The sequence below is a fragment of the Meles meles genome, chromosome 3 (genome assembly GCF_922984935.1).
Source record: "Meles meles chromosome 3, mMelMel3.1 paternal haplotype, whole genome shotgun sequence".
In the NCBI taxonomy this organism is placed as follows: Eukaryota; Metazoa; Chordata; class Mammalia; order Carnivora; family Mustelidae; genus Meles; species Meles meles.
In genome coordinates this window covers 138,444,567-138,467,483 of record NC_060068.1, presented here as the reverse complement: position 1 = coordinate 138,467,483, position 22,917 = coordinate 138,444,567, and the positions used below count along the sequence as shown (strand labels likewise).

General features: G+C 45.6%; 1 protein-coding gene across 4 annotated transcripts in view; it reads right to left on the bottom strand.

The window, feature by feature from the left end:
• Nucleotides 1–18,480: 18,480 nt before the first annotated feature.
• The window catches only part of FAM114A2 (family with sequence similarity 114 member A2), a 36,170-nt gene continuing 31,733 nt past the window's right edge, over nt 18,481–22,917 (bottom strand). For all 4 annotated transcript variants that reach the window (XM_045999195.1, XM_045999197.1, XM_045999198.1 and 1 more), the window contains exon 14: nt 18,481–21,807. In XM_045999195.1, coding sequence (XP_045855151.1) covers nt 21,706–21,807 — 102 coding nt within the window. In that variant the 3' untranslated portion in view covers nt 18,481–21,705. The remainder of the gene's footprint in view (nt 21,808–22,917) is intronic.

Sequence of the window (22,917 nt, the reverse complement as noted above, 5' to 3'; positions counted from 1 at the left end):
AGTGCACATGGAACATTCTTCAGAATAGATCACATCCTGGGTCACAAATCAGGTCTCAACCAGTACCAAAAGATTGGGATCATTCCCCGCATATTTTTTGGATCACAATGCTTTGAGACTAGAACTCAATCACAAGAGGAAAGTTGGAAAGAATTCAAATACATGGAGGCTAAAGAGCAACCTACTAAAGAATGAATAGGTCAACCAGGAAATTAAAGAAGAATTTTTAAAAATTCATGGAAACAAATGAAAATGAAAACACAACTGTTCAAAATCTGTGGGATACAGCAAAGGTGGTCCTAAGAGAAAGTATATAGTGATACAGTCCTTTCTTGAGAAACAAGAAAGGTCTCAAGTACACAACTTAACCCTACACCTAAAGGAGCTGGAGAAAGAACAGCAAAGAAAGCCTAAACCCGGCAGGAGAAGAGAAATAATAAAGATCAGAGCAGAAATCAATAAAATAGAAACCAAAAGAACAGTAGAACAAATCAATGAAACTAGGAGCTGGTTCTTTGAAAGAATTAATAAGATTGATAAATCCCTGGCCAGACTTATCAAAAAGAAAAAAGAAAGGACCCAAATAAATAAAATAATGAATGAAAGAGAAGAGATCACAACCAACATCCAAGAAATACAAACAATTATAAGAACATATTATGAGCAATTATACGCCAGCAAATTAGGCAATCTGGAAGAAATGGATGCATTCCTAGAGACATATAAACTACCAAAACTGAACGAGGAAGAAATAGAAAACCTGAACAGACGCATAACCAGAAAGGAGATTGAAGCAGTCATCAAAATCTCCCAGGGCCAGATGGCTTCCCGGGGAATGCTATCAAACATTTAAAGAAGAATTAATACCTATTCTCCTGAAACTGTTTTGAAACATAGAAATGGAATAAAAACTTCCAAACTCATTTTATGAGGCCAGCATTACCTTGATCCCAAAACCAGACAAAGACCCTATCAAAAAGGAGAATTACAGACCAATACCCTTGATGAACACGGATGCGAAAATTCTCACCAAAATACTAGCCAACAGTACATTAAAAGTATTATTCACCATGACCAAGTGGGATTTATTCCTGGGTTGCAAGGTTGGTTCAACATCCTCAAATCAATCAATGTGATACAATACACTAATCAAAGAAAGAACAAGAACCATATGATACTCTCAATAGATGCTGAAAAAGCATTTGACAAAGTATAACATCCTTTCCTGATCAACACTCTTCACAGTGTAGGCATAGAGGGTACAGTCCTCAATATCATCAAAGCCATCTGTGGAAAAACCCACAGCAAATATCATTCTCCATGGGGAAAAACTGAGAACTTTTCCCTCTAAGGTCAGGAACTGGCAGGGCTGTCCACTATCACCACTGCTATTCAACATAGTACTAAAAGTCCTAGCCCCAGCAATCAGACAACAAAAAGAAATTAAAGTCATGTGAATTGGCAAAGAAAGTAAAACTCTCACTCTTTGCAGATGATATAATACTTCCTGTGGAAAACCCAAAGACTCTACTCCAAAACTGCAAGAACTCATACAGGAATCTAGTAAAGTGTTGGGATATAAAATGAATGCACAGAAATCAGTTGCATTTCTATACATTAACAGCAAGACAGAAGAAAGAGAAATTAAGGAGTCAATCCGATTTACAATTGTGCCCAAAACTATAAGATATCTAGGAATAAATCTAAACAAAGAGTCAAAGAATCTGTATTCAGAAAAGTATAAAATACTCATGAAAGAAATTGAGGAGGACACAAAGAAATGGAAAAACATTCCATGCTCATGGATTGGAAGAACAAATACTGTGAAAATGTCTATGCTACCTAAAGCAATCTTTAATTGCCTTAAACACATTTAAGGCAATCCTTATCAAAATACCATCAATTTTTTTCAAAGAAATGGAACAAATAATCCTAACATTTATATGGAACCAGAAAAGACCTTGAATAGCCAAAGGAATATTGAAAAAGAAAGCCAAAGTTGGTGGCATCACAATTCCAGACTTCAAGCCCTATTACAAAGCTGTCATCATCAAGACAGTATGGTACTGGCACAAAAACAGACACATAGATCAATGGAAGAGAATAGAGAGCCCACAAATGGACCCTCAACTCTATGGTCAACTAATCTTTGACAAAGCAGGAAAGAATGTCCAATGGAAAAAAGACAGTCTTTTCAACAAACGGTGTTGGGGAAATTGGACAGCCACACACAGAAGAATGAAACTGGACCATTCCCTTATACCACACACAAAAATAGACTCAAAATGGATGAAATACCTCAATGTGAGACAGGAATCCATCCAAATCCTTGAGGAGAACACAGGCAGCAACCTCTTTGACCTCAGCCGCAGCAACTTTTTCCTAGAGGCATCGTCAAAGGCAAGGGAAGCAAGGCCAAAAATGAACTACTGGGACTTCATCAAGATCAAAAGCTTTTGCACAGCAAAGGAAACAGCTAACAAAACCAAAAGACAACTGACAGAATGAGAGAAGATATTTGCAAATGACATATCAGATAAAGGGCTAGTATCTAAAATCTATAAAGCACTCATCAAGCTCAACACCAAAAGAACAAATAATCCAGTCAAGAAATGGGCAGAGGACATGGACAGACATTTCTGCAAAGAAGACATCCAGATGGCCAACAGATACATGAAAAAGTGCTCCACATCACTCGGCATCAGGGAAATACAAATCAAAACCACAATGAGATATCACCTCATACCAGTCAGAATGGCTAAAATTAACCAGTCAGGAAATGACAGATGTTGGTGAGGATGTGGAGAAAGGGGAACCCTCCTACACTATTGGTGGGAATGCGAGCTGGGGCAGCCACTCTGGAAAACAGTATGGAGGTTCCTCAAAAAGTTGAAAATAGAGCTACCCTATGACCCAGCAACCACACTACTGGGTATTTACTCTAAAGATACAAATGTAGTGATCTGAAGGGGCACATGTACCCGAATGTTTATAGCACCAATGTCCACAATAGCCGAACTATGGACAGAACCTGGATGTCCATCAACAGATGAATGGATAGAGAAGATGTGGTATATATATATATACAATGCAATACTATGCAGCCATCAAAAGAAACAAAATCTTGCCATTTGTAATGACATGGATGGAACTAGAGGGTATCATGCTGAGCAAAATAAGTCAATTAGAGAAAGACAATTATCATATGATCTCTCTGATATGAGGAATTTGAGAGGTGGGCAGGGTGGTTGTGGGGGGTAGGGAGGGAAAAAATGAAACAAGATGGGATCAGGAGGAGACAAAACATAAGAGACTCTTAATCTCACAAAACAAACTGAGGGTTCCTGGGGGGAGGGGGATATGGAGAGGGTGGTTGAGTTATGAACATTGGGGAGGGTATGTGCTATGGTGAGTGCTGTGAAGTGTGTAAGCCTGATGATTCACAGACCTGTGCCCCTGGGGCAAATAATACATTATATGTTAATTTTTTAAAAAACTGGCATAACACCTGGCCCCAGGGCAGGGGTACTATCTCTGTCTCTCTGACTTTTTCTCTTTCATTATCTCTGACTCTCTAAACATCTCTCTCTCTCTCTCTGATCTCCATCCCACTCTCTCCCTCTGTGTCTGTGTGTCTCTCTGTCTTTATACCGCCTCTGGCTCTTTCCATCTCTGGTGTGTGGGTGCGTGTGTCGGTCTCTTTGTCCTTTATTCCAATCTCTTTCACTCTCCGAGTATCTCTCCCTCCCTCTCATGGGGCAGTCTCCCACACCTGGCCCATTTCTCTCTGTAGGTCATCCTTCTCTGCCAGCTCCCCAGCACACATGGCACATAGATTGCCATCCCAACTCTGGAATTGACTTGACCTCTTAGCCCCAGTGCTTAATAGCATCAGGGAACCTCAGCAACAAGTTTCTTTCAAGAGAAAGTCAACGGTGCCAACTCAGAAGATGGACGACCGCTCCTGGTCCCATCAGCTCTGACCAGGGAGAGTCATGTGACACCACTCCAATGACTTCATCTAAGAAGGGCTCTGGGTTGGGCATTCACGTGGCAGTGTAGCTCTGAGAGCAGGACAGAGCCGCATGGGAGAAGGGCATCTCCGCCACCTCTCATGGAGTAGCTTGAGACCATAGAAGGATGCTTCCATCTCTGGGTCTCAAACACCCGATTTATGAGAGGAGGAGTTGGATGAGGTATTCTGTGAAGAACACATCTATCCCCAAACCCCACCCTGCCCCAAATCCCATGGTGCTCTATTTACAAAACAGCCATGGAGACTGGGAATAAGAGAGATGAACATGGGAAGGAACAATGGAGCAGAATATTGAGAAAGGAAAAAACTATATCCTTTCAGAAACAGTTGGTGGAAGAGCCTCCGGGAAAGGGGGTGAGAGTGGGGGGCTTGGATTCCAGCACAACAGAGGGGGACCAGTGGTTCCTGAAGCTTGCAGAGGCTGCCATGGAGGCAGATGCCCAGGCCCATCTCATATGATCTGATGCAGCAGCTCACCCCAGGGGACTCTGACACTCGTGATCTCAGAATCACCACCTGGAAATGCTGAGCAGGTGTTTTCAAAGAGCTGCCTTAGGAGGAACAGAGCTTTCTAAGAAAGGCAGTGACCCCACATTTTGGGACAGCTCGGGGAAGGCCAGCCAAGCTGCTCTGAATGACCCCAACCTTCCCTCTTCACCTCCCGTTTCTCCAACCCTCCGCAATCCAAACAGAATCCTGACTGCCCCGGGAACTCAAGAGCCAGGCAAGGAAGGGTCGCTGCCTCTTTGGGATGCTCCTCTAGGCCTCAGTCACTTCCACTAGAGGCCGTGGATCTGACGTCCAAACAAGGCAAGCGAAGGAGAGGCAAACAGGTCCTCCTCTGCCTCCCCCATTACATCTCCTGGGCATTTAAAGACTGGATTCTGGGTCAGCAGGAGTGCCTCCAAGATACTCTCTGAGACTTGTACTCACTCATCTTCCAGAAATGAGTGGGATCTGGGCAAGAGGAAGGAGTTCATCTCCAGATTCTGCCAAGAGACCCCAGATTCTGATGCCAGAAGATTAGAAGAATGGCTACCTCAGGTCCTCACCAGGCCAGACCGGAAGATTAAGTATTACCTCTGTACCCACATATTTCCATTTTCTCCATTTTCTCCAGCTCTCCCTGCATCTCCCTCAGCCTGCAGGCTGACTGGTTCCAATCGACGCGTGGGAACCTGTGTGGCTTGAGGAGGACCCAGACCCATCTAGAAATGCAATACTTTAACAGAGGCCTCAAGATTTCACAATGTACCGGCACACCACCTACCCGTTTCATCTTCTCAACCATCTTGGGGGGGGGGGGGCAGGGCGGGGAGCTGATTAGTTGTGTATCAGATGGGGAAACTGAGGTGCAGAAGGCTGGGCTGGAGGAGAATGCATGTCCCCATTCCCTCAGGAGAGCCCTGGCTCAGGGAGGTGGAGGTACCCACGTAGCCGGGGCTGGAGCTCGGACCAGGAGAGGGTGGCGCATCGTGACAGCAGGTGGACAGGGCAGTGCACTTATTAAGCAGATGGCTCCGTCTCAGGAGGAAGGGGAGACGTGACCAGCTGGGACGGACATCTTGGCGAGAGGGGAGCAGCTGGGCAGAGGGGAGGCCAGGAAATTTGGGTGTCACAAGATCTGGAACCTATGTGTGTGGCCTGGAGTGGGTCCCTGCCTCTTCCCAGGCCTTAATTTCCCCTTCTGTACTTTGGTGGGGTCAGACTCATGGTCTCTAATGTCCCATCGTACTCTGCCATGTGGGGCTCCAGCCCCACCGGCTGCCTCCTTGAGTGTGTCCACCACTCGCGGCAGAGGGTCAACGCAGCCCAGAGACCAGAGCAATTCCTTGGACTTTCAGGTCAGCTCTGGCTCTGCCCCACTCCGCCCTCAGCCCCCACAGAGACCAGAAGTTTCCCAGAAGCCTCAAAAATTACCTGCTGCCCAGGGCGGATCGCAACCCTGCAAAAAGCTGCAGTGGTAAGAACTGACCAGAAGATGGAGCCAAATGCTCTGGAAACCGAAACGGTTCTATTGCCTGAGTTTTTATTTCTGGGGTTACAGGTGTAGAAGCTAAACCAGAGAGGCGGTAAGCAACGTGCTCAAGGTCTCCCACCTGCTCCGCGTCAAGGCTGGGAACCAATCCCTGTCTCCTGCTGCCAGGGCCAGCAAGGATCCTTCTACCCCACTCTCCTCCCTGCTTATGCCTCAGGATTCTGGTCAATCAAGCCGAGTTCAGGCTAAGACACTCCTCCGTGTTAGGCTGATGGGGCTGCAGAGCACCCTGCGGGGGATGCAGGGAGACTTTAAGTGGAGGAGGTCGGCCTTTCCTGTGTTTCATCTGTGGATAGTCACGATTGTCAAAGGCTTGCATGTGAACCCCTCCTCCCGCCCCACCCACCCCACAGCTATGTTGATTCTGGTCAAGATTCTTAAATTCTCTAGAACTGGGTCCTCGTCAGGAATTTAGAATGATGATGCGGCAGACCTATTTGGTTGTTTGGAGGATTACATTAAATCATTGAGAAGAGCACCGAGCACCATGACTCTGGTATGATAGGGGCTAAATAAATATTAGGATTTTATTGCTGTAAGGGCATTTACGGTAAAAAATGATCTAAATGAAATGACAATGAACACGAAAGGCTTTCCCGGTCTAAGTGGACAATTTCATTCTGTGACATTCCTCCTTCGCTGCCCTTCCTCCCACCTCTCCTGGGCTCCAGATCTGGCTCCCCTATGGGCCAGTTCCTGCAGTCAATTGACACATTTCTTCTTTTTCATGTTGATCCCTTTCTTGTTCTGTGTGACAGGAGGAGACAAGTCAGACTGGCCAAGGAGATGACACGGAAGGGAAGTATCAGGGGCTGTGTGGCTGGAACATGTGGGAACTCCCAGGCAGGTCATGGGGGTCCCAGCCTTGGCCTTAGATCCTGCTTCTTTCACACCTTGAATTTCTCCAGAATCCCTAATCCCTGTTTCCATTTCCCTCTCCACTCCAGGTGAAACACCCTCGGCCCTCCATGCCTGTGACTCTGTCTTGCAGATTCTTCAGGACTCAAATAGAGAGCTATCCATCTCCTCACAGCCCATGTTAATCCCTGCCTTCTCATGAAGGATTCTTCTTTAATTTTATTTTGTTTATTTATCTAGAGAGAGAGAGACCATGAGTTGGGGGCAGGGACAGAGGGAGAGGGTAAAGCAGACTCCCCACTGAACAGGAGCCAACATGGGGCTCGATCCCAGGACCCCAAGATCATGACCCCAGCCGAAGGCAGCCGCTTAATTGACTGAGCCACCCAGGTGCCCCCTCATGCAAGATTCTATGGCTTCTGCTTCACAGAGAGACCTGAAGCTTCCTTCTGGAAGTAGAGGGGGCACTTTCTTTCCTTGTCTCCTTAATAATGTCTGGGGCTCAAGGTCTGCAACTCGGGCTACTTAGGTCAGTAGAGCGAGCACTATGCTAGGAGTCCAGAGCCCCTGTCTGAGGTCTGGCCCTGCTCTGACACCTCTCTGACATTGGGCACCCTCTCTGGCACTCTGAGGTGACATCAATCCTCAGCCAGAACCTCCCCAGTGGGTTCATTTCTGCCCTGGGATTTATCAGCCCTGAGGACCAACTCTGCTCTCTCTGACTCTCGGTGTGACTTCTGGCAAGTCCCTTCCAGTTTCTCTGGTGCTTTGGGTGCCTGAGTCTAAGATGACAGTCCGGTTGGTGTCTCTTACAGGCATTTTGTGTGGGGTCCTCATCACTGTTGCTGCCATCACACTCACTGCCTTTGTCCTTCTGCCATGGAGACACGACCTCAATCTGGAGGTCCTGCAGCTGAGCCAGGTGTCCCACAGTGTCTGCAGCCCTCATTGTCCTCAGAGGAGGATGCCCTCATCCCCCTCCTCCAGACCCTGGAGGGTCTTGGGTATGAAATATACGTGGATGCCAAACAAGATGAGTCAAGTAGGGTGCTGGGAAGCCATAACAGGAAACAAATTCAACCCAGTGCAGCAAAGACCAGCAAAGAGGACATTGCAATGGGGAGACGTAGATTTTTGTCCAAATTCTGACACTAGCTTCTAAAAGTCTCTGACCTTAAACTATAAACAGTTGCTATTGGATTCGTTCAGGCAAGCATGGTAAGGGGAAAGGGAAAGATCCCCAGGCACTGAGAGGCTACAAGGGGAAGGGAGAGAGGAAGCAGAGAAATGATGGTTTAGCATTTTTTCCTGCTTTATGACTTTTCCAAGAGGTGCCCGAGGCAGAAGGCAGCTACATCAATTTACCTCTTCTTCACCAACTTCAAAAAGAAATTCATTTCAGAAGGTCAGTTTCAGGGGAAAAGGAGGATATTGAATGGGGATGCTGCTGCTCAGACGCAGGATTTAGACACCAAACTTGGACAAATGTCTTTGCTTCCTTGACCAGCTAAAGTGAGGCTGGAGTGGAATCAGGACAGAGTTGCTCTGTCCAGGGACAGGAACAATGTCCTCATAATCACCGTCCCCCTGTGAAGCCCACAGTCCCTTTCCCCAGGCCTCTCAGCCCACTCAGTCAGTATATAGGTGGGTTTTGAATCCAGGCACCCTGGATGGTGATTGGTCCATTCACACAGCACTAAAGTCACTCCATAGTTGGTCAACAGCTTCCTCCCGGGGTCCTCTTATCCCTGAGCAGAGCCAGCCTCTCCTCATCCCAAGATCTGACATGCTAGGAGCAGCTTAAATCTAGAAGCATAGTCCCCCCAGAGACAGTCTCCCGCACAGTCTGGTGGCTGTGCCCTGGGCAAGCTCTTTTCCGAATGGCACTGACCCAGTGAGGGTACCCAGGCCTCACCATCCTGTTCCACCTTCCACTGCTGCCCCTCACATGGCTTGCTCTACAGAGTCCCCTTCTCCTTCTGCTGCCCCTTTGTCAACATCTTTGCCAACCCTGGAGGGGATGGTGGAGAGAAACCGGGCTCATAGGGAGGCTAGCTTGCTTGTGTGACCTGAAAGTGTCCAGGTCTGCTTCTCCCCATGTCCTCTCCCTTTCCTCCTTCCTGCACACGCAGTGTGTTCAGCTTTCTCAAGGCACGTTCGCATGCATTCTTCTACTTAAACCCTGCTGCCATCCTCAGAACTAGGTGGGGAAGAGGTTATGGAACTATTGTGCAGGGAAGGAAACCGAGATCCAGAGAGGGAAAAGGCATCTCTACAAAGATGTGAGGAAGTCGGTGCCATGGTGGGGGTAGGCTCCCAGATTGCTTCCTCCCAGTCCAGGGTCCTTCCCCAACAAGTAGGGCCTGACTATCCATGAAGGAACTATCCCAGCTCCCCCATCACACTGGCCCGTGGCCCTCTACATGAGCACTTCCCCAGGAAAGACCTGGAGCCTCTACTAGGCATTGCAGAGGTTGGGGCCAGCCTTTGGGGCTCACGTGGGCTGTGGGAAGGGACGCATGGTGGCTGGTGTGCGTAATAACAACGGCGTGTCCCCGTATGAGATACGTACCTACGGCATCGGTGCTTTCCAACGTCCACATTCCCAGCACATAAGCTCCCCAGGGGCCACCTCTGCCCACAGCTGGTGTGGCCTCGCCCCAGTCCTGCTGGTCTGCGCCTCCAGGTTTTCTGAGAGATAAAGACTAGTCAGTCTCCATAAAGACTAGTCAGACCTCTGGCAACTCTGGGAAGTTTCCTGCCGAGCTAGCCCCTTTTCCTGTCACATACCCAGTCATGGCCTCCCTAACCAAGTGATTTGGATACAGAGAAAAAAATCGCAAGAAAGCAGGACGCTGGGAACTCACATTTTGACACAGAAGCCATCTTGACGGAGATCTCTTGCTTCGCTCACGCTAACCTGAGAACAAACAGAGTAACAACAGCCAGCCTCTTCCCAGCAGGTAGCAGTTTACAGAGGGTGACGAGAGACATCATCTTCTAGGATGAGCACATCAGCCCTGAAAGGTCAGCACTCTTAGCCCCCTGGACAGATGAGGAAACAGAGGCCCGGGGAAGTGAGAGCGATGTCCCAAGAATGCACAGAGGGTCCATGCTCGCAGGCATGGAGTTCGCTTTGCCTCAACCCTCAGACCACTCCTGACTAAAGAAGGAAATGGGGTCAGGTGAAGACCCAGGATGCATGCAGAAGAGGGACCCTTTGACAATCCATAGGCCTTCCTTGAGGCCCACAGCACCGGCTCTGGGGACCCACAGCCCTCGACACCTGTAGCAGAGCAGGGACGCCCACCGCTGGGGCCCACCCCTCCGTGCTTCATGCCCCCAGCCAGGCCCAGGGCCTACGAGAGCCAGGCTGCTCCATGAGCCTGAAGTGACCCTTCTCAGCCTTGGCCTTGTGATTCTCTCCTAAGAACACGAACTGTGCTCCCCCTGCTGCCTCCCACCCCCCAAAACCGGCCAGAGTAGCAAAGAGGAGGTAGGATGGGAACGAGCCAGGCTTTGAGATTGGGATCTCAGAATGGGAAGACTGGAAGGGGTTGTTGTGCAGATGTGAAAATTGTGCCTCCCCCGCCAGGAGGAATGGGGGTAGGGAGGGGACAAGGACTTGCTCAGAATCCACTGGGGGGTTAGAGGCAGAGCTGGGCAGCAGCCAGGTCCTGGAACTGGCCAGGCCCTTGCTCAGCACCCCTGCCCCGCCAACCCAACCGCAGGAATTGCTTTCACAGCCCTTGACTTGCCCAACGACGCCCCCCCCCCCCGCCCCCAGGGAGTCTGCTCTCTGATTTGAAAGCCACTCCTGGGGCGCCTGGGTGACTCAGTGGGTTAAGCCTCTGCCTTCGGCTCAGGTCATGGTCTCAGGTCCTGATATTGAGTCCCACATCGGGCTGTCTGCTCAGCAGGGAACCTGTTTCCTCTCTCCCTCTGCCTGTCTCTCTACCTACTTGTGATCTCTGTCTGTCAAATAAATAAAATATTTAAAAAAAAAAAAAAAAAGAAAGAAAGAAAGCCACTCCAGGATTTGGAAGGAGGCATCCACCCCAGCAAGAAGGGGAAATGAGTTTCTCGAAGGCCAGCCAACTGAGAATCATAGGTGCTCTCTGCCAATACGACCCAGACACACAGACCCTCAGCATGGCAGAATTATCAAGTCCACCTGCCCGTCGAAGGCTAGAGGAATTGCACTCTCTCTGCAAGGCCCTGGGGCATGGTCCAGTGACTGGAATTTATACCGAGGCGACTTCCAGCTCCACATAGCAGAACTTTCTTATACTTGGATCTATTCTAAAATGGAATAGGTTGTCTCCTGAGGTGGCGAGCTCCCCAACACTAGAAGCAACCAACTTTCCTGGGATATTATAGAACAGAGTTCCTCAAAGTGTAGCTCCCCTGCATCAGCATGAATGACCTGGGGAGGGGGGATTCTTCAAGGGGCAGATTCCACTCAAGCCTCACTGAATTAAACTCTGAGTGTGGGCCCAGGAATCTACCATTTTAATAAGCTCCCAGGGATTCTGATATAGGATTCTGACTCACAAATGAGAATACTAGATGGGATTCATTCCCTTTCATCTCTGAAATCCCCTGATTCTACCAATCCATTCCATATACCCTCTTCCCTAGGTAACAGTGTTGTACAAGGGGCATCCTAAAGAAATGACTTTTAAGGGGCGCCTGGGTGGCTCAGTGGGTTAAGCCTCTGCCTTCAGCTCAGGTCATGATCTCAGGGTCCTGGGATCGAGCCCCGTATCGGGCTCTCTGCTTGGCAGGGAGCCTGCTTCCTCCCCTCTCTGGCTGCTGCTCTGCCTACTTGTAATCTCTCTCTCTCTCTGTAAAAAAGAAAAAAAAATTAAAAAAAAAAGAAAAAGAAAAGAAATGACTTTTAAGTTACAAAGGCAGAAACCCGTGATGGAAGACAGTTGACAGGAGCTATCTGGGGGCAGGCCGACCACCAAGATAGCTGTTAATCCTCCCTTGCTCCTCTACCCAGTGCTGACCTGATGTGACAGCCAAATATCATAGATGCCTGGCTATTTAAGACTCAATGATCCCATCCAATTTCATCTCCACTACCTTGCATCCAAGGCTCAAATCCCATAGTCATGCAGGAACCAAGGAAGAGAACATAGAAAGATGTCCACTTCATGTTCTGGAACTGGAGGGCAAACTTCTCTGTCTATGTTGGGCTATCAGAGCCTTTCTGGGTCCCTCCCCATGGGTTTATACTCCCCATATCTTCCTGTTTTCAGCCCTGAAGTGGACAGACGGGTTGTCTAAATGTCCTCAGGCATCACAGATCATGACAAATGTTTCCAGCCAGTCCTCAGGCATCACAGATCATGACAAATGTTTCCAGCCAAAGCCTGGGGCTCAATCCTAGCACTCCCTTTGCCCCTGGTCTCCCTGCTAACTGCAGGGCACACCCTCCATAAATCGGATGCACTACACCCTCCCCTCAGACTCGTAATGCAACTTCTAGGAAATTATCACTTACATGTTCAAAGATGTAAAATAGTATCAACTGTGTAAAATAGTATCAACTCTAGCATTATCAAAGTAATAAAGCTCACAGAATAATATTATTAACACATGCATAGTACTTACTTGTTTCACTTCTTAAATGCTATTCCTGTATTTATTTAATCTTCACAATGGCCTATGAGCCAGGTATGATGATTGTCCCCAGTTTAGAACTTTATACATTGCCTTTCAATAATTGACAAATAATTAGAAACACCCCGAGTGTCTAATAACTGGGGATTAGTCAAATAAATTATGGAGCTTCCCTAAAATGAAATATTATGGAGCTATTATAAATAAGGTTAAAAAATATTTAGTAAGCCAGAAACATGCTCATAAAGTTAGTTAATATTAAAGGCACAAACAATAAACTATATTCCATACAATTGAATTTTGGGTGAATGAGCACATGCAAGAAAAAGTCTTATGGGGAGGTCCTTGGCAGGGAAGGCTTTCTGGAAAAGCTTGGTATTGAGCAGTTTCAGAAAGCTATGGAAGGGGGACGGGGCAGGGATTGTTCTCCCCACAGGAGCTGGGTGGGATATCACCGATCACGATGCCCGGGTAATGTCAGGAGGCCCGGAGTGGACGCTGAACTTGAGATGCTCAGCACTGGCCCAGAGGCTAGAGATTTACCACTGGCTTCTGACTCTGAAACTAATTAGAGGGTAAGCATCACCAAGTCTTATCTCCTCTCTGGGCCTCAGTTTCCCCATTTCTACAAAGGTGATCATCACACCTTCCCTGACTTCTCCCAGAAGCTAGGTTGCAGATGCAAAGCTCTAGTGAGGGCTTGAGCTGTGGAATTCCTGATGGGACTGGGGAGCAAAGCTGTGGCTTTTTCTACTGAGCACTTGCTGAGTCCTTATTATGGGCTCGAGACTGTGCTAAATCTTATAAGCAAGTTCAGGGCCAGCTTTGGGGGCAGGCCACCAAGGCAGTCACATAAGTCCCACACTCAGAAGGGGTTACATCTGGGGGTTGAGTGCTCTGTGGTCACCATCTTGAAATGTTCAATAATTTTATCTTGAATTTAGCTTTAGTAACTAAAGGCTGATAGGATAGTGAGATGTGTACTGGGGGCTTGGAGCCTCGGTTTACACACAGCCCAGGGCACTTAAGTCTCTGGGTGGGACCCTAGGCACCAGCGAGGGTCTGCACTCACCCAGAAAGGACTCCTGTGCCTGAGGAAACATGCCATTTACTAGCAAATCACCACCACCACAACAAGCCAAGGGAGGGACTGTGGAAGAAGAGGGAAAGCTTTATTCTTGCCTTTTGAACAAGAAGCCCTGCATTTTCATTTTGCAAATCAAGTAGCCAGCCCTGGGTAAACCCAAAACATCCCTAACAAGGAATGTGCTGATTTTACAGGCAAGAAGTTGGGCTTAGAAGGTACATCACCCAAGACAGCTGGAAACAGCTTAGGCAGAATTTGAACCCAGAACGATTTGACCCAAGTCTGTGGCCTCAACACTGTACTACAGGGGGTCAGGGGACGCACAAGCAGGGCATCCCTCCAGGGCAGCATCCCCTGATGCTCTCCAGCCCCGATAGAGGCCATCACAACTCACACTGGTGTCAGCCTCTGCCCTGGATGGAGAAGGCAGAGCCTAGCAAGAACCTGCCAGGGCATTAGGAAAGCACTCACACCTCTGAGTCTCTTTTCTATCAGCTGGGAGCTGCCTGCGTGACCCAGTAGGATGAGGCTTTCATCTGACTGTGTGAGAGCCCATTCTCTCCAGGAACCTGAGCAGGCTCCAGAGAAGACCCATAAGGAGCACGTTTCGGCAGAGCCACCTACAAGCTGATTGACTCTGGACACTCCTCTTGACTCCCTCAGACCTTAAATGTCCCATCTAAAAATGGGAGTGAAAGTACTTACATAGAAGTTCTTCACACACAGAAGGTGGCTCAGTTCTCAGCAGCCACCATCTGACTTTGCCTGCATTGATTGGCAAGGACTGGTCAGAAGTTGGCTACTTTTACTGTGTAGATGACTTGTCCATGCAAGAGCAGACATCTTACAGGCACTGGTCACTGGAAGCGTGAGCAATCTTGCCTTGGTGGGGGAGTATCAAGAAAAAACCCTAAGAGAAACCAGTATGCAGAGGAATATTGCTGGGCCTCCAGATGCTCCAGATGTTCAGGATCCAGACCCCTTCCTACCATGCTCCAAAGTAACTCTCTAAGAGGAGCTCATTAGTCACAAAGTGCTCAGGGGTGTGTTGGGGAAATGAAGCCCAACCTGTAGGTTTGACTCCAGGATGAAGGAAATGAGCAGAATCTAGTGGGTTCAAACTGGTAGGGTGGCTAGGACGAAGCTGGTCATGGGTTTACCTCACCCCACAACATCATTCCACTCCTGCTCTCAGGTCTCACACTCCCAAACCAGACACTTAGGATTCTGTGACTAGGACACGTGACCATGGTGGGGACAGCCCTGGGAGGTGCCAGGGGAAGGGTACTGGTAGACAGGGAGCAGATGCCAGACTGATACTGCGTTCCACAGCAATCCGGGCTCTGGGGGCTGGATACGATACATGACACTACTTACTTTACACTATCTTTTAAGATCCTAGGCCTTATGGGGGCCTCTTCTCCTTAAAGTGCTATCACATATATTATCTTAACACGTATACAAGATGCCACGAGGCAAACACAGGCAGATGTTATTATTCCCGTTTTATGGGTGAGGAAACAGAGACCCAAAGAAATGCCAAAGGACTAAGACAAAGAAGCCCAGTTTCTCTGCTCTCAGCCTCCACGAGGCTCACCATGAAGACAGAAACAAATCTGGCTTGGAACGCCTGAGTTGGTTGAGAATCCAAGTCCTGGTTTTGGCTAGGGTTGTGATCTCAGGGTCGTGAGATCAATCCCCGTTATACATGGCGTCTTCTCCCTCTCCCTCTGCCCCTCCCTCTAGCCCCCTACCTGCCCCGCCACCCCCTGTCTAGGATGAAAGGAAGGAAAGAACGAAGGGAGGAGGGAGGAAGGAAAGGAGGGAGGAAGGAAGGGGAGGAGGGAGGGAAGAAAATAGATATTCTGGTTTGCAGAATATGAAGCAGCTTTTGGAGCCTGACATCTTAGAGTCATAGTCATCGAACTAACATGTATGGAGTGATTACCGTGGCCAGACTCGGTGCCCAGCACATGTGTACACTACTTTATCCAACTGTGAGGCAGCTGCCATCCCCATTGCACAGATCATGAAACCAACGTACAGAGAGGTTGACCAACTCTCCACGTCCTCCAGCCGGGAAAAGGTGGAGAAGGGATATGAACTGAGACTGTCTAGCTTCACCTTTGCTCATAAACATTTTGCTGCTCTGCCTTCTGGGGGGGGGGGGGGGGGAATGAGCAGGGAAAGAATGACAAGCTGAGGGGATTGTAAACGGCCACTGGCAATTGAGGGGTCCACCAACACTAGGTGGCGATGTTCCCTCATCCCAATTCCATTTGAGCAGGCCTCCCTTTAAGCCATGCAAACAAACCCTGAAGATATAGGAGAACCAAGAACCACCTCAGAGGTCTCCTCCTCTGATCCTGAAGACTTAGGAAATGCAGAAGCAAAAAACCTCCAAACCTCAGCAGTATTTATCCGCGATTGCTCGTTGCCACTGTGTATTCTCTCTCCACTCACTTGGGATCTTGGTATTTCTCTTCCACTTTGGCCTTTAGCCTAACACCTGCTACCAAAGTGCCTGCTTACGGAGAGGAGCCTGACAGAGCCACATTTGCCACCATTCTGGCTTCCAACTGTCGGTGATAGGGACTTTCACATAAGAGGCCCCTTAATTTGTTAAATCCGGATTTGTTAAATCCAGAGGGTGGACACATTTTTGGAATCTTTGGCTCCCCTGGCTCAAAGCTCTCTCCTTCCTTCCCCCCACCAAAATTTATCTATTTATTTGAGGTGGGGGTGGGGGGTAGAAGGGGCAGTGGGAGAAGGGAGGGAGAATCCTAGCAAACTCCATGCTGAGCACAGAACCTGAAGCAGGGCTGGATCCCAGGACCCTGAGATCACAACCTGAGGTGAAACCAAGAGTCAGATGCTTAACTGACTAAGCCACCCAGGAACCCCTCCATTTTTAATTGTAATAGTTATTGAGATAATTGAAGATTTACATGCAATTATAACAGAGAGATCCTGTATATCGTTTACCCAATTTCCCCCAAAGGTAACATCTTGCAAAACTAAAATTTTACAACCAGGATATTGACAATGATACAACCCACCTATCTCATTCAGATTCCTCCATTTTTCTTGTACCCGTGTGTGTCTGTGTGTACATTTAAAATTCTGTACACTTTATCACATGAGTAGGTCTGTGTGTCCACCACAGTTAAGGTCTCCATCACAAGGATCCCCCCTATTGCCCTTTGAAAGCCACACTTACCTATCTCCTCCCACGTCCCCATTCCTGACCCCTGCCAACTGTTAACTGGTCTCCATTTCTATAAATTTGTCATTTCAATTTATATGAATGGAATATACAGTATGTAACATTTGGGGATTTTTTTTATTCAGTGTAATTCCTTTGAGATTCATCCAAGTTCCTGCATGGATCAATAGTTTATTCCTTTTAATTTCTGAGTAGTTATCCAGGTGTGGATGTACCACTGTCTGTTTAAGCATTCACCTACTGAAGGGTATCTGCTTAGTTTCCAGTTTGGGGCTGTTACAAATGAGGCTGCTATGAACATTTGTGTACTCCTCTCTCTTTTTTGATCGCTAATTGATACAGATGCTCTTACTTCTTTGTTCCCGCTGTCGCAAACATGACTTGTCACCACACCATCCTTTCTATGCCAACTTCTAGTGGCTTCGGATAATGCGCCCAGATGCTCCCCTATAGGTATTTATCACTAGACAGGAACCACGCCTTTCCCCTTGAAAAAATAAAACAGAACAAACGTGAGTTTGGGAGCCAGACAACTTGGGCTCACACTGCAGGAGCTCTGTCATTTAGAGTTGTGAAATGCGGGGGAAATCACTGAACCCTCTGAGACTGTTTCATAACCATTGTAACAAAGTAGCTTAATAGTTGTTACAGTGGCAGTGTGATGTCATAGTTGAAAACAGAACACTGGTAACAAGCTGCCTGGGTTTGCATCCTTACTCTACTATTTGACGGTGTGTCAGGCAAGTTATTTAACCTCTGTGCCTCGGATTTCTCTTCTGTAAATGGGCATGCTACTAGTGCCTATCTCACGGAGCTATCGTGAGGATTAAATTAGTCCACGTAAAATGATCAGAGCAGTGTCTGGCTAGTAAGCATTAAGCACATAGTGCCATGTGCACTATGTGCACTCTTCTAAGCACTTCGTACAGATCATTTTATTTAATCCTATCAGTGACTTTATAATACAAGTGCTGTTTCAAGATCGATTTCACAGATGACAAAACTGCAATTTAAGGGATTAAGTCACCTGCTCATGATCGCAAGGCTGGAATAGGAGGGAGCTGAGGTCCATTTTTGAGCCTGTCTTTGCGCCTAACTTCTACACCATCCTGCAGGCCCACACAATAAGGTGCCGTTGCCCTGCCCCACACAGTTGTGAGGATTACAAAGAAAAGTGTGTTCTGTGGTACCTGGTACTCAAGCTGCTCTACACAGGTCAGTTTCCTCTTTTTAGCTACTGGTAGTTGAACAATAGGTCATCATTCTGTGTTTGATGTAAATGGCAAAAACTGGTCTCTTAAGACACAAGCCACCAAAAGTAGTGATTTGAGAGTTTTGACGGATGCATCTGGCAAACACTTGTTAAGCTGAACTGACCCAGCAATGACAATGAGATCTGAGACACGTCCATCCAACCCAGCCACAATTCATCCAACAGAGCATCTGCCCCACTTCCTTTCTTGGAGAGCTCTGCGGCTTATGGCAGAGATTGCTCAGCGGCACCAATGTGAGGCTTACAGGACAAATGGGTTCAGAGAATATTTCAATTGTTTAAAAATTTCCGAAAGAGTTGATTGGGCTTCTGCTAAGCTTTGTTGTATTTTGTTCACAGCAATAAAATCACTTTCTGTTGCATTGTGAAAAAAAAGTTGATTGGGGAACTGATGTTAGACATGAAGGAACTTTGGGGTTTGGCCACATGATGTAATCACAAGCAAGGATGTCGTAACATAGGCTGCAAGTAAAACGGGGAAATGAGTGCATGGTGCTTGTAGAATATCAGGGTGCATCTGGAAAGTGATACTATTGGGCGAGGTTTCAGAATTCTCCTCCTATATCAGCCAGAGAGCTTGATGACACATTAATTAAGGTTTGTTATTTTTAGAACTTCCTCATTTCTCAAATGCTTCATTTTAGTCTTATATGAAAATGAACATCACATTATATTGGTAAGGAGTAAAAGATTTCAATCTCTGACATTTGTGAAATATCATGCTTATTGAGGGACCCCTGTTAGTACAGTTTTAATCTGGGTTTTTCCAATTGGAAGAATATTCCCACCTTTAAAATTCAGAATGCATCTAGGAAAAAAGAGGTCTATTTTTCAAATGATGACATCAACAGCTACTTATAAACACCTCTCCTTTAAGTAGGTCTTTTAGATAAAACAAGTAAGAAAGAGAGGGTCCTCACTCGGGGTAGGACTGACAAGGGCTTGTTTCCTAATTATAGGCCTAGAAAATCCACATTCGTGCATCACACTGATTTCAGATTCCTATGAATGCCAGCCACATGGATTACAGATTCACGTTTCACAAACCTGTCAGTTTAGGTGTCTATGCCTTAAAAAAGAAACTATCAAAAGCAAGTAAGATAAATATAGCTTGTCCTTAACACATCCGCAAGGCATTATATAAAGAAAAAACAAGAATTAGTTTGTAGATGTTTCTATTTCTTTTACACCAAATTAATAAAGTCTCTTTTAATCACAGCCTTTAAAGATCCCAGTAGATCCCAACAGTAGGAAGAGAAGCATCTTACCCCAGTAATAACTGAACATTTTACCAATAAGGTGTTAAGTGAATTGCGAAACGGGGGTGTTGTAGCACACATTGGGACATAGCAGTAAAAGATAAGAGAAAATTTAAAAGAAATAGCACCAAAAGACGAGGTATCATCAAGAAACTACATTTTGTATCCACCCCAAACAGAACGAAGCATGCACCATCCAAAAATCATTGCCATAATCCAGTAAATTCCAAAGCATCCCCTGAGTTTACCTTTCCACCTGCCAAAGAATTTTTATGCTCTTATTCTTCTCTCTACTCATTCAAGGAACTTTCATTCTTTTAAATTATATTTAGGTGAAAGGTAGGCAATTGTTATTTGGAATTAATTGGTCCTTTCATCATTGTTTCACTGATGGTCTCCTAAATCCTTAAAAGGACATTTGGGTTCATGGGGGAAGCTGGGATAAGTAAGAAAAAAGAAACAGTGATTCACATCTGCCTTTTGCAAGATCTAACCTAAAACTGGTCATATTCAGGGCTACCATCTGGATAGGTGCACAAAAAGAGTCACTGTTCTATCCCCATATCTATATCCCTCTCCTTGAAAGAAAAACCTTAGCTATGTTTCTAGATTGAAAAGTAAAAACTGCAAGCCACAACTGTACAAGCATCTGAACAGGTGGTCAGCAGTGTGAGCAGCTTTGAAACCAGATTCAGACACAGCAACTGGGCTTGAGGCAACAAATCAGGACTGGGGACACCAGCTTTAGTAACCACAGACAACTGTTTTTTTCTGAAATTTCAGAATTACTTACTTTGGGAAGGGTGAGATTTATCTTAAAATGTTCCAAAAGTTTTTGGATCATATCAGAACAGAATATAAGCAGAGTAACATTTTAGTGCTGATGGGTCATCTTTTTAGCCCAAATCTATTTATTTCCTCCTTGCCTACAAACTGCCCCCTACCCCCAAATAAGGCAATTACATAGAAATAGTGTTGAGATCAGTCAGTGTTGGAGACTTGTTTTGCTATTTCTGTGCTCTAAAAAAATATTGGGGCTTATGTTTGGAAAAGTAAGTGAAAGGATCAATTAACATAATTATTACATTTTATTTAAAGGTTTTAGAAGATGAGCAGTAGAGCTCACAATAGTTACCTCCAACCATAAAGTTGGGAGAATTTTTTAAAAAGAGTGGATACCAAATAACTTTTAGGAAGATAACACCTTAGTGGCCTCTTACATTGTTGAAGAGAGCAAAAGAAAGCTTAAGATTTAAAGGATAAAAGTTATATTTATAAACATGCTAAGAAATACATTAATACAAAACAAGAAAGAATAAGGAGAAACATATTGTGTCTTATAGGTTAAATCCTGTTCTAAATTATTTCTATGGGACTCTATAATCCCCTTCAACAACAGTCAAATAACAAAAACCACATTACTAAAAGAGCTTCAATACTCCTTTGGAGCTGGCTATTACAGAATTTACCCTGCACATAAGGTATGCATGAAACACCCTGGAGAGACTCAGAATACCCGCAAACATGAAATGGTTCTCTAAGTTGCACTTGTTTGTTTGGAACCCAATTGAGTGGGTTCAACTACAACTTGAAGCTTGTCACCTTAGGACAGGAGAACAATTTGAAGCCAAAGGGCACTTTGCTTTAGTTAATTCATGTGGCTTCGCGTATACTTCAGACGTTTCTCCTCCATGCCATAATAACTACTAGAATTAAAGAGCACATGAAACTTTCTAACCAAGTCCAAAGAATTTAGGTAATCATTACAATTTCTATATACTGTTTTCTTAAAGCCACAGATTTTATGACAGAAAGGAGAAAGGTAATGGCATCAAGAGATCAAGCAAAGGAATTCTAGAATACTAAATTAAGTTGTTTCTCTCTTGCTTCACAACCAGTTCTATCAGTGGGCTGCTAAATCACACAGAACCATAACAAAATTGTTAGTTTTTTGCATCATGTCCAAGAAAGACCAATATTTTTGCCCAAGTACCCCATTAACCTTTATCTAGAGCTATTATTCTTGAACTTCCCATAAAAGTTTCTTCTCAAATAATTTAATAATTCTAACAACTTGGAAGGGCAGTGTGAAGACCTGAATATTTTAGCCAAGCAGTGAAAGCAACAAACCTCCTTTAAACCTGCTCTCCTGCCCAAATTTTATACACTAAAATAATCCTTTCTCCTTCACTTCTTCAGGGGTACCCAAAAGAGAGTGACATTTCTTGGCTGTCACAAGTTTTGGGTTGAATTTTCTCTGTTCTTCAATGTTCTGACAAAGGCCCTGGGCCTGCAGCTCATTCCACTGGTAATTCAGTTTTGTTCTCAATGAGAGAGATCTCCAGTACAGGTAAGAGCAGCTGAAAGGCGTCCTGAATATAGGAGGCACTGTTTGAGGCCTGTCAAGATTGAAAGGAAGAAAATATCACAGTCACTTAAAAGAGAAAATATACTAAAAAGACAACAAAAAACCAGATTAGTTTGTACAATCTAACTGAATCTGTAACCTGGCAAACAAAAGCACAAACTCAAGTTAGTTAAAGTTAGAGAGGAAAGAATGATCTAGCTCTTAAGATATGACAGTACCGGGGCACCTGGGTGGCTCAGTGGGTTAAAGCCTCTGCCTTCGGCTCAGGTCATGATCCCAGGGTCCTGGGATTGAGCCCCACATTGGGCTCTCTGCTCTGCAGGGAGCCTGCTTTCTCCTCTCTCTCTCTCTGCCTGCCTCTCTGCCCACTTGTGATCTCTGTCTGTCAAATAAATAAATAAAATCTTAAAAAAAAAAAAAAAAAGATATGACAGTACCCATCACTGGGCCATTAAGGAGGGCAAGTATTCCATGTAGCACTGGGTGTTATACGCAAACAATGAATCATGGAACACTATATCAAAAACTAATGATGTACTGTATGGTGACTAACGTAACACAATTAAAAAAAAAAAAAGGTAAAGAAAAAAAAAAAGATATGACAGTACCAAAAAAGAATATCAGCATTTTTGTCCAATTTGCCCATTTGAAATGGTAGCTGTTCTTTGACATCCTGCTCGAATTTGGCATTTGAAGCTTATTTATTCCTTTACTAAATGGGTAGGTTCTGTCACAACCTTTTAGTCAATTACTCAAAGGACTTTAGAAGGCTATGACTCTTACATGAACAGGATTTTCAGTCCACTATGACAGCTCTTCTTCCATGGACTCAATAAAATTACTGAATACAAGACAGAGACTACAAATACGAACAAGGAAAACTGCTTTCAGGTGATAAGTATAGACAAATTTCTATGTGTTATAACAGACATATTTATGAGAGGCATCATGGAATCACCATGTTCAGAGTTTTCCAGACTTCATTAATATCTAACAAGTTCTAATCTTCCAGGAGAATAATAGAGAGCTCATTACATTAAGATAAAAATGTGCAATTAAAAGGACAAGAGTGTTAAACAGCTTAACAATAACCCACAACCTTCGGCTATGGACATTGGGGAGGGGAGGCGAACCATAAGAG